This window comes from Suricata suricatta, chromosome 2 (genome assembly GCF_006229205.1).
Source record: "Suricata suricatta isolate VVHF042 chromosome 2, meerkat_22Aug2017_6uvM2_HiC, whole genome shotgun sequence".
NCBI lineage: Eukaryota > Metazoa > Chordata > Mammalia > Carnivora > Herpestidae > Suricata > Suricata suricatta.
In genome coordinates, this window is record NC_043701.1 from 15265324 (window position 1) to 15282805 (window position 17482).

General features: G+C 36.7%; 1 protein-coding gene across 2 annotated transcripts in view; it reads right to left on the reverse strand.

The window, feature by feature from the left end:
* AKR1D1 (aldo-keto reductase family 1 member D1) overlaps positions 1-17482 on the reverse strand; it is a 45134-nt gene that overhangs the window by 10381 nt on the left and 17271 nt on the right. The window contains exons 4-7 of one of the 2 annotated variants that reach the window (XM_029955375.1): positions 14883-14960; positions 9485-9607; positions 5412-5521; positions 4000-4165 (exon numbers count right to left, since the gene is read on the reverse strand). In XM_029955375.1, coding sequence (XP_029811235.1) covers positions 4000-4165; positions 5412-5521; positions 9485-9607; positions 14883-14960 — 477 coding nt within the window. The remainder of the gene's footprint in view (positions 1-3999; positions 4166-5411; positions 5522-9484; positions 9608-14882; positions 14961-17482) is intronic. The other variant, XM_029955383.1, reaches the window with a different exon arrangement.

Genomic DNA, 17482 nt, shown 5'->3' on the forward strand with positions numbered 1-17482 from the left:
TAAATGTCCATCACCTGATGAGTGGATCAAGAAGATGTGGTGTATATAAACAATGGAGTACTACATGACAATGAGAAAGAATGAAATATGGCTATTTGTAGGAAACTGGATGGACCTTGAGGGTGTCATGCTAAGCGAAATAAGTCAGGCAGAGAAGGACAGATACCATATGTTTGCACTCATAGGTCTAACAGGAGAACAGGAGAAACCTAATGGAGGACCAGGGGGAGGGGAAAAGGGAAAGAGAGTTGGGGAGAGAGAGGGACGCAAAACTTGAGAGACTATTGAATGCTGAAAATGAACTGAGGGTTGAAGGGGAAGGGGGAGGGGGGGAAAAGAGGTGGTGGTGATGGTGGAGGGCACTTATGGGGAAGAGCACTGGGTGTTGTTAGGAAACCAATTTGACTATAAACTATTTTTAAAAAATCAATACTGATTCACTCAGTTTCTTCTAACATTTACTACACATATGCAATTGTAATGTAAATTTTATTGAATATAAAATAACTAAAATTACCTCCATAACTTCCAGCTTTAATTTTAAGGTAAACTTCCAAATTCCTTCTCCCTCTATTATTTCTACGCAATTGTTTTTCTTTAAGGGGATTGATTTGCATTTTTTTCATGGCATAAATTATCCTAAGTTATTTGCTTATTCAGATCTCATATTATAAAAACTGAGTTCCTACCCCCTCCATCTGCTTCTCTTAGAGTACAGGTTTCAAGAAGGAAAAAGTGTTAATTGTATTAAATGTTGTTGAACGATCTCCTAGAACAAGGACAGAAAAATTATTGGATCTGGCGATGTGGAGGTCATTGGTGACCTTGACAAGCTGTGTCAGTGGAATGGTCAGGGTGAAAGCTTGGTTTCCGTAGGTTGAAGGGTGAGGGGGAAAAGGGACTTGGAGGGTGTGGTAATAGAAATCTCTTTTGAGGGGTTTTCTGTAAACAGAAAGAAAAGGATAATATGTGGAGAGGAAAGTGAGTCTAGATTGGATTTTACCTTTTAAGATTGGAGGTCACAGCATGTTGGTGTACTTATGGGAGTTATGCAGTAGAGAGATAATGCAGGAGAGAGAGGGGGAAGTTTGAGGAGTATGGTGGAGTTATTAGGTATTAGAAACTGCAGTTTCCAAGGAGTAACAGTGGGAATTAGTGGCTGAAATATATGGCACAAGATCTTTGTGGGAGAGGAGGTTAAAGAACTATAACGCAGGGTTTTTGGAAGGACCATCCATATGTATGTTGAATTCATGAAGAATTGTGACACAAGGAGTGTTGGCGAGGAAAGTGAGTCAAGAGATAAAACCTTCAAGGAATGGGGGTCCGTGGATGATGGCAACAAGACTGGATAGTGGGTGGAATAATTTGATTTTTTGTTGTTTTAATGTTAAAAATATCCTGCTTTTTCATTTTCTTCATTGTCACCTTAATTTTATACAGTTTTTGTTTTTAGGTTTATAGTTTAACTTAATTTTTTATTACATAGTTTTTATTTCTATGACTTTTTCTTCTTTTATTGTAAACCTATTTAAATTTCCCTTTACCCTTTATGTTTTGTGGATATTTACCGTTCTTATATAACACATTTAAAAGCTTATTTTACTTCCGTTTCTTCTAACACTTAGTACACATATGCAATTGGAATGTAAATTGTATTGAATATAAAGTAACAAATTATTTTTATAATTTTCAGTTTAAAAGAGAATAATTTTCTATTTTGTCAAATCTTGGTTTAAATACCCAGCAAAATTTGTGGTTGTGGCGCAAGTCTAAACCCTATAGAGTGGCAATTGGCTGTGAATTTCACTGTCATTTTCCTTGTAAATTTGTATCTCTTTCATGTTTTCTTATAGTATGTAAACCTCTGAACTCCATTCCCTTATTATCAGGGCTATGGAAATATATGGAATATAACAGAACTAGTTGTGCTAAAATTTTTAAAGAGAATGACAATTCTTTCAGTACAAAATTGTGATTCACTAAATGATGTAAAGTCCAAGGGTTTTACTTTTCCATTGCACAGACTACTAGTAACTACTCTGAATTTCTGAACAGTAAAATGTTAAATCCATGAAAACATTTGTTTCAGGTGCATCAAAGCTTGCTTTAATTTTTGATGAACCAATACATTAGCCATCCAGATATCCTATTCTTTTAAGATGGCTGAAGACAGTGTCAACCCCTTTTAGTAAGAAGTATTTTGGGGGTGCCTGGGTGGTTAAGTGTCCGGCTTTGGCTCAGGTCATGATCTCATGGATCGTGGGTTTGAGCCCTGCTTTGAGCTCTGTGCTGACAGCTAACTCAGAGCCTGGAGCCTGTTTCAGATTCTGTGTCTCCCTCTCTCTCTCTGACCCTCTCCTGCTTGTGCTGTCTCTCCCTGTCTCTCAAAAAAAAAAAAAAAAAGAAAAAAAAAAGTAAAAAAAAGAAGTATTTTGGTAAGTGTTAAAATACTGTCAGTAGTAGTATAACTGTTTATCATTCTTTGTCCTTTTTGCTAATAACAGAATCCCTTTTTTCCTTTTATGAACTTCTTTTCTACCACCTAGTAGGGCTGTTTGTCACATGAACCCATTTCCAGTACAGTAATAAGGATGTAGCCCAAGGGGGCAACCAAAGTGTCTTACTCACTGGAGACAGTGAGGGGACAATCAAGGATAGAGACCCTCACAGGAGACTTTGCCTGTGATCATGATCACTGAGTAGGAGTAATAGATTAGCCGGGAGATGTCAGGGACTCTCTGCGCCACCATGTGGGGACAGAGATGGTAAGGGGTTGGGGGAGTACAGGGGAAGGGAGAGAACTCAGTCCTTCTATAAATCATTTGAATACCTGTGCCTGGTCCTGTCTGATTTATCCATGGAATTTACAGTTACATGACCCAATAAATCATGTCTCTCTTTCTTCGGTAAGTGTGAGTTGCATTCTGTCATGTGGTAGCAAAAGATCTCTGAAGATAAATTGTCTAATATCATGAACATCTTCCCATGGCAGTACTCATATTTTCACTCTATTACTTAAAAATGGCTATATAATATTTCATTATACAAATATATTACAATTTGTTTTACAAGATTCTACTGGAGATTGTTTCCAGCTTTTAAAAATGATAAATTATGCCATGGTCAACTTTCATGTTTGTGTGGATGTATGTGTAAATATAGGATCAAGATTGTTGGGTCAGATGGTTTTGTGGGTTTAAATTTTGATGGATCTGAAAAAGTGACATCCTGTTCCTCGAAATCTTAAGCCAATTAATGTTTCTAACAGGAGTATATGTAGGCAACTGTTTTCCCACATCTTCAATATTCTGATTATTGTCCTATCCAGGGGGATAGATACTGTCTCATTTTGATCTTTAATAATGAACAAGACAAAAGCAACTCACTTTCTAAGTTTTAGCTGAGGAGTAATTAAGTTTGCATGGTACTTGTCTATGGCTGTATTTACCTAGCAGTTCAGTCCTGAGCAGTAGTAGCAGAGTAAACCAGTCACTCCTGTGTCTAGGGGCCTCTTGCCTCACCTGTAAGTCACCAGGCTGATCAGGGATTATTTACAGAGGAAATAAAGGCAAGTGACATTCATGAAATCTAATGATTCTCTTCAATAATTTCCAAATTTGTTCCTAGCTTTTACCGGAGCGATGAAGAAAGAGGAAAGTTTACTATTAGGAATTTCCAATTCTATACCTTCTCTTGCTGCTGTGCTGGTGGAGAAGGGAGTAGGTAGTGCCAAGAGTCAACTGGCAAGGAAACAAGATAACAGGGAGCTAGGTAATGTACAAGCGGCATGGAAGTCCTCAAAATTCTAGGGACTGTCTCAAAGTCAGGTACAGTTAAATTCAGCTCTAGAGGATGTGAATTGGGGACTAGGTATAAAAGAAAATATGAAGGTATCAAAATTAATTAAATTAACAGAAATTTCCCTAAAAAAACAAAACCCAAACCCCAAAACAAAAAACTATGTACTTTTTACATTTACTGAAACAATTCTCTTACTTGAAAATTTTCTTTGATCCTTTCAGGGTTAAAGCTTTTAGGAATAACAACCACTCCTCTCTGGATGTTGAAACGCAACACAATTTGAGCTGCTGACTTCTTATATTTTTTCCCCAATGAGTTTAGAAGTTCATCCTTTAACAAAGGTGGGGATGATATATTCACCCTTGAAAAAAAAAAAATCAAACCTGCATGATATTTAGCTCGAATCATGACAGCGGTTGGTTAGTGCAGCGCCCCCCTCCCCCATCTCCCTATCCACCTGTTTACCTATCAAGATACTTCAGCTCACCTGTAACCAATTTCTTGGCGTGCAGAGCACTCAGTGAAGAATTGTTCTTTTTTCAAAGTTTATTTATTTATTTTGAGAGAGAAAGCTCAAGCAGGGGAGGGGCAGAGAGAGAGGGAGAAGGGGAGAGAACCGCAAGCAGGCTCCATACCACCAGCGTGGACCCTGCTGCATAGCACAGTTTCACACACTATGAGACCATGACCTGAGCCGAAATCAAGAGTTGGATGGACACTTAACCGACTGAGCCACCCAGGCACCCCGAAGAGTTGGTTTTAGCAGGAAAAGATCAAGAGATACATTTATAGAGCTGCCTCTTACAGAAGGTAAATAGTGTTTCTTTGGGGAGTCTTACAGAGAGAACTGGGTTGGAAGTAGGCACACGGGAAGGCAGGACAACTGAAGTGGAATAGAGGCACAACTCTTGGAATTGTTTTCGAGGAGAATATTTTCTACTTAAGTCTGTTGAACACATCACACACACAGCACAAGTGCTGCCACTGGACACAGGGACCAAACAATTCTCCGGGGTGCCTGGGTGGCTCAGTTAGTTAAGCAGCTGACTTTGGTTCAGGTCAAGATCTTGTGGTTTGTGAGTTCAGCCCTGCGTCAGGCTCTGTGCTGACAACTCAGAGCCTGGAGGCTGCTTCAGATTCTGCCCCTCCCCTACTTGTGCTCCCTTTCTCTCTCTCTCTCTCTCTCTCTCTCTCTCTCTCTCTCTCTCTCTCTCTCTCTCTCCCTCCCTCCCTCCCTCCCTCTCTCTCTGTCTCTGTCTCTTTCTCTTTCTCTCTTTCTGTCTCTCAAAAGTAAACATTTAAGAAAAAAGAAAAGAAAAATATCTAAAATTGCAGTATCTAGTCATGGAGAATCTTTATCAAATAATATCTAAACTAACATTGAGCATTTCCTATGTTTCAGGCACTGTTAGGTAATTTTATACATACAGTATAATGGATTCTTACACCACCTTTGTGAGGAAGATTTTATTAGAATGGCTTGAAGAGGGGTAAGTTACTTCCTTAAAATCACAGAGCCAAATAGGTATGTCCATCTAATGTGTCACATTAGTCACACATTCTACACCAAAAGAAGCACTCCTGAGCAGACATACAGCGTCACTTACCAGCTTGGGTTCCTTGAGGTCCCCAAAGGGCTATATGCAGTAATGACAATGTCATGTTGTTGGCAAAACTTCAGGAGTTTGGGCTGTGTAAAATACGGATGACACTCCACCTACACGGTTGCATAGGAGAGCAGAGCAGAAAATGAAAGGCTTGTAGTGAATGCAGTTTTACACAATTTTTAAAAAGTTCTTCAATAAAACCCATCTAAAAGCATTACGAATAATAAGGCAAATGCTAAATATTGTTCTTAACAAGGAAGTTTATGTTGTTTATTGGCGAGATTAATTAAAACATGGATAGTGGGGTCACTACCTGTGGATTAATTCTAAAATAAGTGGAGAGCAAACTCAATTTCACATAGCTATCATAGTTTAAAACTCTAACTGAACAGATTGCATTATTTATAGTGACCGTTCTAGCAAATATATGTTTCTGAAGCCCTCTCTCTGTAGCTATCAAGCTTCTAAGAATATTTTCACAAGAGGTAGAGCATGTATAAAATGAAATTGAAAGATGTGTTTTGTCTTCTTGGCCGAGAGTTCTTTACACCACCCAGCGCAGGCCTACATTCATCTTTAGTATATCTTATTGGCAAGAGCCCTGCACTAAAAATGTTTGTGTCACAAAGTCTTTCGCAAAGTTTCTTCTTTTTTTTTTGCATGATGATATCTTTCATTTTTTATCTAATACTTTTTAAAAATAATTTACATCCAAGTTAGCACAAGGTGCAGCAATGATTTCAGTAGATTCGTTAATGCCCCTTATCCATTTAGCCCCCCCCTCCCCAACCCCTCCAGCAACCCTCTGTTTGTTCTCTGTATTTAAGGGTCTCTTCGGTTTTGTCCCCCTCCCTGTTTTTATATTATATTTGCTTCCCTCCCTTTATGTTTATCTGTTTTGTATCTTAAAGTCCTCATATGAGTCAAGTCCTATGATATTTGTCTTTCTCTGACTAATTTTGCTTGACAAAGTTCCATCCACGTAGTTGCAAATGGCAAGATTTCATTCTTTTTGATTGCCAAGTAATACTCCAGTTTGTGTGTGTGTGTGTGTGTGTGTGTGTGTGTGTGTGTGTGTGTGTGTACCACATCTTATTTATCCAATCATCTGTCGATGGACATTCAGGCCCTTTCCATACTTTGGCTACTGTCGATAGCACTGCTATAAGCATTGGGGTGCATGTGCCCCTTCGAACCAGCACACCTGTGTCCCTTGGATAAAACAGTACCTACTAGTGCAATTGCTGAGTCATAGGGGAATTCTATTTTTAATTTTTTGAGGAGCCTCCACACTGTTTTCCAGAGCGGCTGCACCAGTTTGCATTCCCACACAAAGTTTCTTTTAACCACTATGGTAATTTTGGGCCTATGCTTTTCTTTCCTTTTTAAATTAAAATCAACCAAGGCTGAATTAAAATATTTGAAGTATAGAATTATTATTCTCACTGTCTGGATTGTTGAGTATTTTATGAGTTAGATTTCTAGCAGGCACAGGGACATGCTGCCTGTGAAGCCCCAAAGGTGAACTCAGCCTCTTAGTAGTGGGTCTTCTTTTCATCCTCCAATTTGAAATAATTTTGTCCCCCTGACATATCTTGTTCCCTTACCCTAAGAAACTCTTGTGGGTTTTCTCTCCTTTGGAACATTTTTCAAACAATTCTAAAAAGTAACACAGAAACTAAAATAAGGCAGGAATCACACTTCTTAGTGTTTCCTTCCAACACCACTTGCTGCTTTTTCATTTCCAATTGTGTCTGTTATTAGTAGGCCAGTCTCCCCAAAATATGTGTTTCATCATGTCACTCACTGCTTAGAAACGAAGTATGAATTCCTTAATTTAATGCCCATCTGCTCACTCCAAACACAGCAGTTCATTCTCCCCACAAGGACTCCTTTCTAATCCGATTGGAGTGCTGTGGCCTGTCTCTGGCCTATTAATGTAGAAGTGTGTTGTATATACCCGTATGTATATACGTGTGTGTTTAGACATACATCGTGTGGTTTTATAACCTGTCCTTTGGAAAAGGACTTCATATGGCTTGTGGTAAAAGATATATATAATAAGGCAATTAGAATTAGAAATAGAACAAATAGGTATGTGCATACTGAATCTATGACTGAACTTAATCTGTGAAGGGAAATTTGAGATGATACAGAGTTGCATTAAGGAACATCCTACAAACATCTACTCAACAAAAACTTTGGAGTTAATATATACACTCAAATAACATAACATAACCTGATTTAATATAAATGTTTGCATAGACAGTTCTTTTTAAAAAAAATTTTAATGTTAATTTTGAGAGAGAGCGGGTGCTAAATCCACGGTCTCCTTTGAATTAGGCTGGGAAAACATTGCATGATAAATTGCCCACCAGGAAGACTTTCAACAAGACTAAGCCAGGGATGGAGTCTGGGAGACACATTTCTTTAGACAGACATCCGGGATAGTGCTAGGGAAGCTTGGCATGCTCAGATCCTGAGAATGAGTATAGAGTAAGGTCATATTCTATGTGACTTTGTTTATAAAGCCCGTGGAAAAATACAAAAATCTGCATATTATACATTAGATTTATCCTAATGGGAAAATTAGTTTTTAAATTTAAAATACGTGAATTTTGACTCATGCGAGGTCTTCAGGTATGTATCCCACATATATAAAATGAGCAATATGTTCATCGTGATCCTGAACTGAAAAGCTGCTTTTTTGTGTGTCTCTGGGTAGAAGTGGTCCTACTCAGTGCACAGAGTAATGGCTGGTGGCCAGTAGACCTGCCCTTTGATCAGTGCCATCTCCATAGGATGGATATGCTCTGTCTTCAAACACCATGAAACACACGAAGGGGCTCAGATTATGATCTTCCAACATGTCCTGCTTCCATCGCAGGGTATACTTGTGAAGTTGTTAAAAATTCTTGTGCCAACATAGCAGGGTATTTGCTCTTTGCCATGAGGAGACATACTGTCAAATTCTTCATTTTTCATTCTGAGGTCAACAATCACCATCTTTCTTTGTGTATGTGTAAGAAGAAATGTGTGTGTCATTTCAGCCCTTTTTTTTTTTTTTATAAATAACAGAGGTTCTACTGGCCACTCTATTCCTAGTACTTCTTTTATTTTTTTATTATTTCTTAAGCATTTTATCTTTGAGAGAGAATCCAAAGCTGCTCTGTGCTGAAGCAACAAGCCCGTATGGGGCTCGAACTCATGAAGGGTGAGATCATGACCTGAGCCGAAGTCAGACACTCAACCAACTGAGCCACCCAGTGACCCATTTCAGCCTTTTATAACAAAATATTGTTTTTGAGGGTTCAGGAAGGAAATGTGCTGGTGAGGGGTAGGAATTAAGGATATGATTCCCCTTTTTTATTACATTAAAAATGTAATTATCCATTTTTTGCTCTTTTTTTCCTAATATTTTTAGAGTTTAACATTTTTATACTATTAAATATGTCAGTTTCTTTTATAATTTTCCCATGGCTACTTTTTCCATATATAGCTCCAGAAAACTAAAATTGTTTTGTAGTATTCACAAATGACTTCCTCTCTCTTCTTTAACTGCTGATCAAAAAGATACTAGGAGTATGACATGAGGCAAAGTTCTATATTTGTTTCTACATAACTAGCCATTCCCTCCACACTATTTATTGACAAATTCATCCCTCAGCCATTAGTTTGTGTTATTTGTTTACATTATATTTTTTATTATACTTGGGCCTGTTTCTAAGATATTTATTATTTTCTATTACTTTGTATGATGGTTCTTGTACAAATTTTACATTATTTTAAGTACTCTGTATATCTTAATATCTGTCAGGTCTAGTTCCTCCTCATCATTTTTCATAAAAAGATTTTTTTGGGTTATCTTTACCTGGATATGAACCTTAAAATATTTTTGTAAAGATATACTGAGAGAAGTCAAAAGACTTGCTCAGGGGCCTATGATGACATATGTATAGAGTGACCACAAGATTTCTGACTCCTAGTCCAGGGCTCTTCCTGTTAAGTAAATTTTGGAATCCTCCCTACCCCTCACACACCCCCTCACCCCCCACCATCCTGTTACCCTATACCTGGTTGCTGACTGGCTTATGTTTGAGGCCTGGTTTGTTCAAGATGAGTTCCAGCTGCCTGCGGTTAAAATTGGACACTCCAAGGGATTTCACCAAGCCAGCATCTTTGCAAGCTTCCAAAGCCTGTTGAATGAAGGCAAATAGGTCAAGAAAAAAGCTTCAGAACGAATCAGATGTTTATGAAGGTGACTATGAATTCTGTAAGAAGGAAGGTCCCTGGGTATGGTAATGGGCATTGTATGAAGAAAAAAAAATGGGAGAGACCGCAGGAATTATTTGTTTGGGAAATATTTTACAGCATATCTTCCTCCTTGCATTTCCACAATGTATTCATGTATACCTGGGCATTAAGAATGATCTTATTTCTTCCATATAACACCCAGTGCTCTTTCCCACCAACTAGGTAATAAACTATATCTATAAAAAAAATGATCTTTCTTCAAACCTGTTGAGGTTTGCTTTACGGCATGGTACCTGATCCATTTTTATAAATGTCTGGTATATGTGAAAATGTGTATTCTCCTATTAGTAGATATAAATCTCTTTCTCCTCTTGCTCTGTGTATGTTTCTGCCCCTTATATATATGTGTGTATATACATTTTATATATATGTGTGTATATGTATATACACACACACATTTTTTATAAAATTAAGTCTAGTTTTTCTGGCTTCTCAGTAACTTAAAGGAAAATGTTAGAAATCTCCCACGATATTAGAAGAACTTATCAATGTCTTCTTGTAGTTTGTCAACCTTTGCTTTATATATTTGAAGACATTTTAAGTGGTACATATGTGTTTAAAATTGGTATATCTTCTTGGTAAATTGAATCTTTTATTATTATGCTATTTGCACTTTCCTATACATTTTAGAATCAGCTTTTCAATTTCCTTTGGGATTTTGACTGAGATTACATTGAATCTATTGATGAGTTTGGGGAAATTAACATCTTAATATAGTCAATTTTTCTTTTTTTGTCTTTTAAAAAATATTTATTTTTGAGAGACAGAAAGAGAGTGCGCATGAGCAGGGGAGGACTGCAGAGAAAAGGGGGATAGAGGGTCTGAAGCTGGCTCTGTGCTGACAGCAGAGAGAGCAGAGAGCCTAATGCAGGGCTTGAACTCATTAACTGTGAGATCCTCACCTGAGCCCAAGTCAGATGCTTAGGCAACTGTGCCACCCAGGCATCCCTATGGCTAGTCTTTCTATCAAAGAACAGAATATCTCTTAACTTATTTAGGATTTTAAAAATTGCTCTCAGTAGTGGGCCTGGCTGTCTCAGTTGGTAGAGAATGTGACTCTTGATCTTGAGGTTGTGAGTTCAAGCCCCACAATGGTATAGAGATTACTTGTAAAAAAGCTGCTCAGTGATGCACTGTAGTTTTTACTGTGTAAGTCTTGCACTGATTTTGTTAAATTTATCTCTAAATAATTAGTATTTGATATTTACTTAATTATTAAATAATTAAATTTTTAAAAACTTAATTTCCAATTGTACATTGCTAACATATATATAGATACAGATTTTATCTTTTGCCCTACAGATTATTTACATGTATGCTTCTTACTTTCAAAATATTTGATGATTTGTCAGGTGTATATTTGCTATTGACTTCAAATTTAATTCCAATTTTATCAGGCAGCCTACTTTGCATAAATAATATTATTAAATGTACTGAGATTTGTTTTATGTCTCAGACAATGGACTATTTTGTTAAATATTCCGTGTGGACTTGGCAAATAGCATTTTGTTATATTTTGGTGAAGTACTCTATAATTGTCAATTAGGTCAAGCTGGTTGATAATCTTTAAATATCTTCTAGTCTATAGACTTTCTGTGTAATTACTATTTCAATTATTAGGAGAGAGGTTTTGAAATCTTTGACTATAATTGTAGATTATTTTCTTTCTCTATTCAGTTCTCTTAGCTTATGCTTCATGTATTTTGGAGTCTATTATTAGGTGCATAGATGTTTCGGCTAGATCCCTTCTTTATTATAAAACAAGCTTCTTTATCCTTGGTGAAATCTTTGTTGATATTAAAATTACTCCAGGCTTCTTTTGATTACCATCAGCCTAGACTATCTTTTTCTAGCCCTTTCATTTTTTTCCTTAACCTTTTGCTTCCAACCTATTTGTGTCTTTTTATTTAAAATGGGTTTCTTAGGGGTGCCTGGGTGGCTCAGTCAGTTAGGCATCTGGCTCTTGATTTCAGCTCAGGTCATGATCTCACAGTTACAGGATCAAGCACCACTTTAGGTTCCATGCTCAGTCTGGAGCCTGCTTAGGATTGTCTCTGTCTTCCTCTGCATCTCTCCCTCTCTCTCTTTCTTTCCCTCTCCCTTCCTTTCAAAAAATAAATAAAATGCATTTCTTATATATAATATATAGTGGGATTTTGCTTTTTATCCATTCTGACAACCCCTGCCCTGTAACTGAGTTGTTTAGACTATTTACATGTATTGTGATTATTAATACAACTGAGTTTAAATCTCCCACCTTGCTCTTTGTTCTCTATTTTTTCCCATCCATTCATTTTCCCTCTTCTTTTCCTGTCTTCTTCTCAATTTATTTATTTTTTTGTTCCATTTGTTTTTTTTTATTGGCTTGTTTGCTATACTCTGGAGATTTTAACATTTTTTCTTAATGTTTTATATTCTGAAATTTCACTGTAATGTATCTTCTCTTTCCTCTTTGGTAATCCATGCCCTTTATCTCTTTATTTCTTCAAATATTTTCTCTTTTTTCTTCTTCCTTTATTTTTCTGAGATTCCTATTGTGTGGATACTGGAAATTCAAATTTTATCCTTTATATCTCTTACATTTTCTTCCATATTTAAAATTTTTTCTTGTCCTTTTCTTCTTCATGTTGGGAGATTTTCTTATTCTGATAATTCAATCTGATCATTTTTTTCTCTATGTCCATTCTATTTTCATCACATCAATTGTATTATTTTTATTTTTCTAATTATTATCTTTGCTTTTTTTTAAAAAAAATGTATTCTTGTTCTTGTTTCATATTGCTAATATCTTTTCCTATCTCCTTGAATATATATTATATATAATCAATATAATGTGTTATTATATTATATTATTATATGCTATATATTTGCATATACTATATATAAATTATAAATTCATACACATAGAATGTGTATATAATATTATAATTAATTAATTACTATCATATAAGAGACTATATTATATATAATGTAATTTATAATATATTGTATATAAATTATATATATATAAATTATATATATACAATATATTATAATTTATATATATTAATTATATGTGTATATGTAATATATACACATATATATGTATATATGTATATATACACATTGATATAATTAATTATAATTAATTAGTATAATATAATATGTTATATAATTAAAATTTCTTGGTCCTCTGTTCTGTGTATGTTGGGATCTCTAATCGAGACCTGTTGCTTCTTTGTGAAATAAATGCCTTATAATTTGGGTCTGTGAACACATTTTTTCTGGGGATACTGGCTATGCCATTAGGCAGTTCCTTGGAGAACACCAGACTTCAACCTAGTCGTCCACAATGAGGTCAGGAAAGAGTATAAGGTCTCTTGGGTGGAGAGTCCCAGACACCAGAAAACCCAATCAATGCTTCCTCACAACTCAGAACAGCTCCACAATTCAGATCTTCAGTTCTTACCTATGGAGGGAAGTCTATTAGAAAAAGATACTCAGAGTATAATTTCCCAACCTTTAGGGTTTGGAATGGGAGAGGCAGGGAAACAACTGCCAGAGGTCAGATAGTAACATGGTTTTCTCAGCTTCTCACAAGTGCAGGATGTCAGTACTACTCTGATTTGAAGACAGGTGAGGCCCCTGAACACGAATCTTAAGTTTCTGCATGCATGGAGCAGACAATATTTGTCCCAAGGCTATAGCAGAAGAGAAGAGAGAAGAAAAAGAACACTAAGGTCCTCTGCCATGTAATCCTCTTACTGTTTGTTGGGCTGACTTCTACTCTAGGAGAAAGCTGCCATATTACCTCATAAACAAACTAGTTCAAAATATCGAAGGGGAAGGGGGTGATGGTCGTGGAGGGAGGCACTTGCAGGGAAGAGCACTGGGTGTTATATGGAAACCAACTTGGTAATAAACTATTTAAATAAAAATAAATTATATATAAGAAATATCAGTATTCACCAACTCCCCAACATGAATCCATACAGATTTTCTCATTACTTCTGCTAGTTTACCTATTCTTATGATCTTGGGGAAAGAGCCAACAGCTTATAAGAAATGGAACCAGAATTATTTTTCAGTTTTTCATGTATCATTTTAAGTTTGTTTCTTTTAAACATATTATTAATTTTTGTAAATTCAATTTGAGAAACTTAAAAAACTTGTGAATTTATGTCACGTGTATATTTTCATTTATAGTTACATTAGAACTTCTTTCCTTTCTTTTTCCTTCTACACTTCTCTTTTCTTTCTTTGTCATTCTTCTTTTCCATCAAAACAAAATCAAGAATTTTTCAGCACACAGGAGTAGAGATTTTACACATCTTTGCTTATGGTTAAAATGCCTCTTCTTCTTCTTTTTTATTTGGTTCACTGTATTTTTTAAAATTAATAGTTTATTACCAAGTTGGTTTCCATATAACACCCAGTGCTCTTCCCCACAAGTGCCCCTCTCTATGACCATCACCCCACTTCCCCTTCCCCCTCCCTCTTCAGCCCTCAGTTTGTTCTCAGGATTCAGAGGTCTCTCGTGATTTGCCTCACTCCCTCTCCCCAATTCTTGCCCCTTCTTTTTAAAAAATGTTTTTTCAATGTTTTTATTTACTTTTATTTTATTTCACTTTATTTTTTAATGTCTATTTGAGAGAGAGAGAGAGAGAGAGAGAGAGCGCGTGCGCGCGAGCATGAGTGGGGGAGGGGCAGAGAGAGAGGGAGACAAAGAATCCAAAGCAGGCTCCAGACTCTGACCTGTTGGCACAGAGCCTGACACAGGGCTCGAACTCACAGACCACAAGATCATGACCTGAGTCAAAGTCGGACACCTAACTGACTGAGTCATCCAAGTGTCCCTCAATGTTTTTATTTTTGAGAGACAGAGTGTGAGTGGGGGAGGGGCAGAGAGAGAGGGAGACACAGAATCCAAAGCAGACTTCAGGGTCTGAGCTGTCAGCATGGAGCTTGATGCCCGGCTCAAACTCATGAACTGTGAGATCATTACCTTAGCCAAAGTCAGACACTTAACCAACTGAGCCACCCAGGGGCCCCCCAAATGCCTGTTCTTTTACTTTCCATTGAGAGTAAAGGCTGTATCTCTTTATAAACTGAACAGGAACAGTCAGATCACAGTTTAAAAATGTAGTCTTTTAAGATAAGAGGCCCATTTGAACTTACCTCCCAAGTGGCACACAAATTTGATTTGTGGTATAACCATTTGCCGTTCTCATCTTTAGGATAGGGTTCATCTCCAGGCTACAGAAAAAGAGCAAGCATAACTTATTTTATTTATATCTGTAATTAAAATTATAGAATTTAAGCTGTCAGTATACCAGTGTACCCTGGCCCTGGGAAAGCAATTCAATTTTAATTATTTATATCCTTATATATTATAAATATGACACATTAGTCTCACTGTCTCACCCTGGCATTCATTTTTCCTTTATTTGCTGACAGATTACTATTGTTCTTAAACCATGAAATTTTGTCTGACTCTTTAAATGTTTTTATTTTTGAGAGAGAGAGAGGGAGAGAGTATGAATTGGGGAGGGGCAGAGAGAGAGGCGGACAGAGGATCTGAAGCAGGCTCTGTGCTGACAGCAGAGAGCCAGATACAGGGCTCAAACCCATGAAACGTGAGAGTACGACCTGAGCTGAGGTTGGACACTCAATCAACTGAGCCACCCAGGTGCCCTATGAAAATCTCTCATAATAACAGAATTACTCATAAGTAAAGAGGAGAAGCTGAGAATTAAGACTTTCAAGCTTACTCTTTTGACCTAACCCTAACTCTTGCCAAAGGTGAGAACAGCAAATTTCTTACTCTGAAAAGAAGCCAAAGATCATCATTAAGGGTGAGAGGAAATTCTTTAAAAAAAAGTGTAGCTAATGAATGGAATGCTTCCTAAGTATAAGGGAAAACTCACCATGTTACTTCTCAGTTCTGAATAACCTGCCCAGTGGGAGGTTCTCTCCTTTCCCTTTCTGGGCCTTCCAGGAGTTTAGCATCTGTTTTCTCTCTCACAAATTATCTCAGTATCAAACCCAGTTTTTGGGTGATCCCTTCCCAACTATGACTATTGTTTTTCAGATTTCTTCTTTTTCATGATATCTAAAAAAGAGACACATCTATTATGGGATTGGAAATGGGATTGAGAGAAAGAAAAGATGATTTCTAGGTTCCTTGGCTGGCTGGTCATGATCAGAAGTAGGCTGGAGGTTAGGCTAGCAATCAAGAGTTTTGTTTTGGATAGTTTGCGTTTGAAATGTCAATTAGATATTGAGTGGATATTTGAGGAGGCAATCAAACAGAAGTCAGCTGCAGACGAATTTGGGGGTCCTCAGTATATAAGGTGGTATTCAATCCATGAAGCTGATCACCTTTAGAGAAAATGTGGCTCAGTAAGACAATATTAAGGATAGAGTACTGAGCATAATGACATTTGGAGGTTGGCAGAGAAGAAGCTATCAAAGCATCTTAAGAGGGTAATATAGAACCATGAGCTGAAAATGTTTACAGAAAATAGTAGTGACCTGTGTTGAAAGTGATCAAATAATGTGGGGACAAAGTGTCTATTGGATTTGGATGACAGCATGGAAGTCTGTAGACCTTGATAATAGGAATTCTTTTGTCGAAAATCAAGCAATTGGACAAAATCCATTATATTCTTAAATGTTTAAAAAAATTTCCTTCTGTTACCTCACCCAAATGAAACCTCCCCCTGGCAATAACATTTTCTCCACTTGTCCTCTGTAGTGAAGACCATTTCTTCTCAGTTCCTCCTGTCTCACTGAGAACAGGAAAAGGGCTCCTTTCTCCTCAATGTCCTATAATCACTCACATTAATTACCCTTTCTATCTCTGATTTCTAAGCTCTTTGACTTTTCCAACACTTAAGACCCACATTTTCATTTCAGTCTCTCAATTTCTTGCCTTTTGCATCTCCTAATTTTATTTCTGTTCTGAAATGGCCTTATACCTCCATTATGAATTCTGTTAAGTAATATTTACCTCCCCTGATTTTAATTAAGCCCCTATCAAGACTGCATCCATGTTAAATATTTCTATGATGTCTCCCTGAAGCTTCTACTGGGTCTACCTTACGAAGCCATTCATCCAGATAAATCTCTTGTGTTTGTCTTCTACTTCTGCTCCTTCCCATAAGGCATTGCTGGAAGAATAATTCAACCCTCTCATTCCCATTCAACAGTAACTTCATTCATCTTCTTAAAATGTCTTATCATGAATTTTTGTATTTTGTTATTCTAAAATTGTATCTGCTTGTTAATTTGACATTTAAAAAATAATAGCATGCTAAAATATTTTTGTAAGAAAGGTTTCTTGTTAAAAATCATGAGATTCAAAAAGCATGTGATATTTTGGTTTCAAAGATTGATTTCTCAAAAAAGAGATTGATTTCTCAATTATAGTTTCATTTGGGAGGTCATGTCATTTTAGTGTGTCATTTCTGATTGTTAAAAGTTTTACCTTCTCTCTGTATCTTTGAACCTTCATCCCATCTAATAGCAATAGAAATTCTCTATTTACTTATTTTATAAATCATTGGTCAGCCACTGAGAAGTAAATTTCATTTTATCACTTTTAGATACAGGCTTTCTCTTTTTTAAAAATTATTTTTATGTTTTATTTATTTTTGAGAGACAGAGATAGCATGAGCAGGGGAGGGTCAGAGAAAGAGGGAGACACAGAATCCAAAGCAGGCTCCAGGCTCTGAGCTAGCTGTCAGCACAGAGCCCCACACAGGGCTCGAACCCAC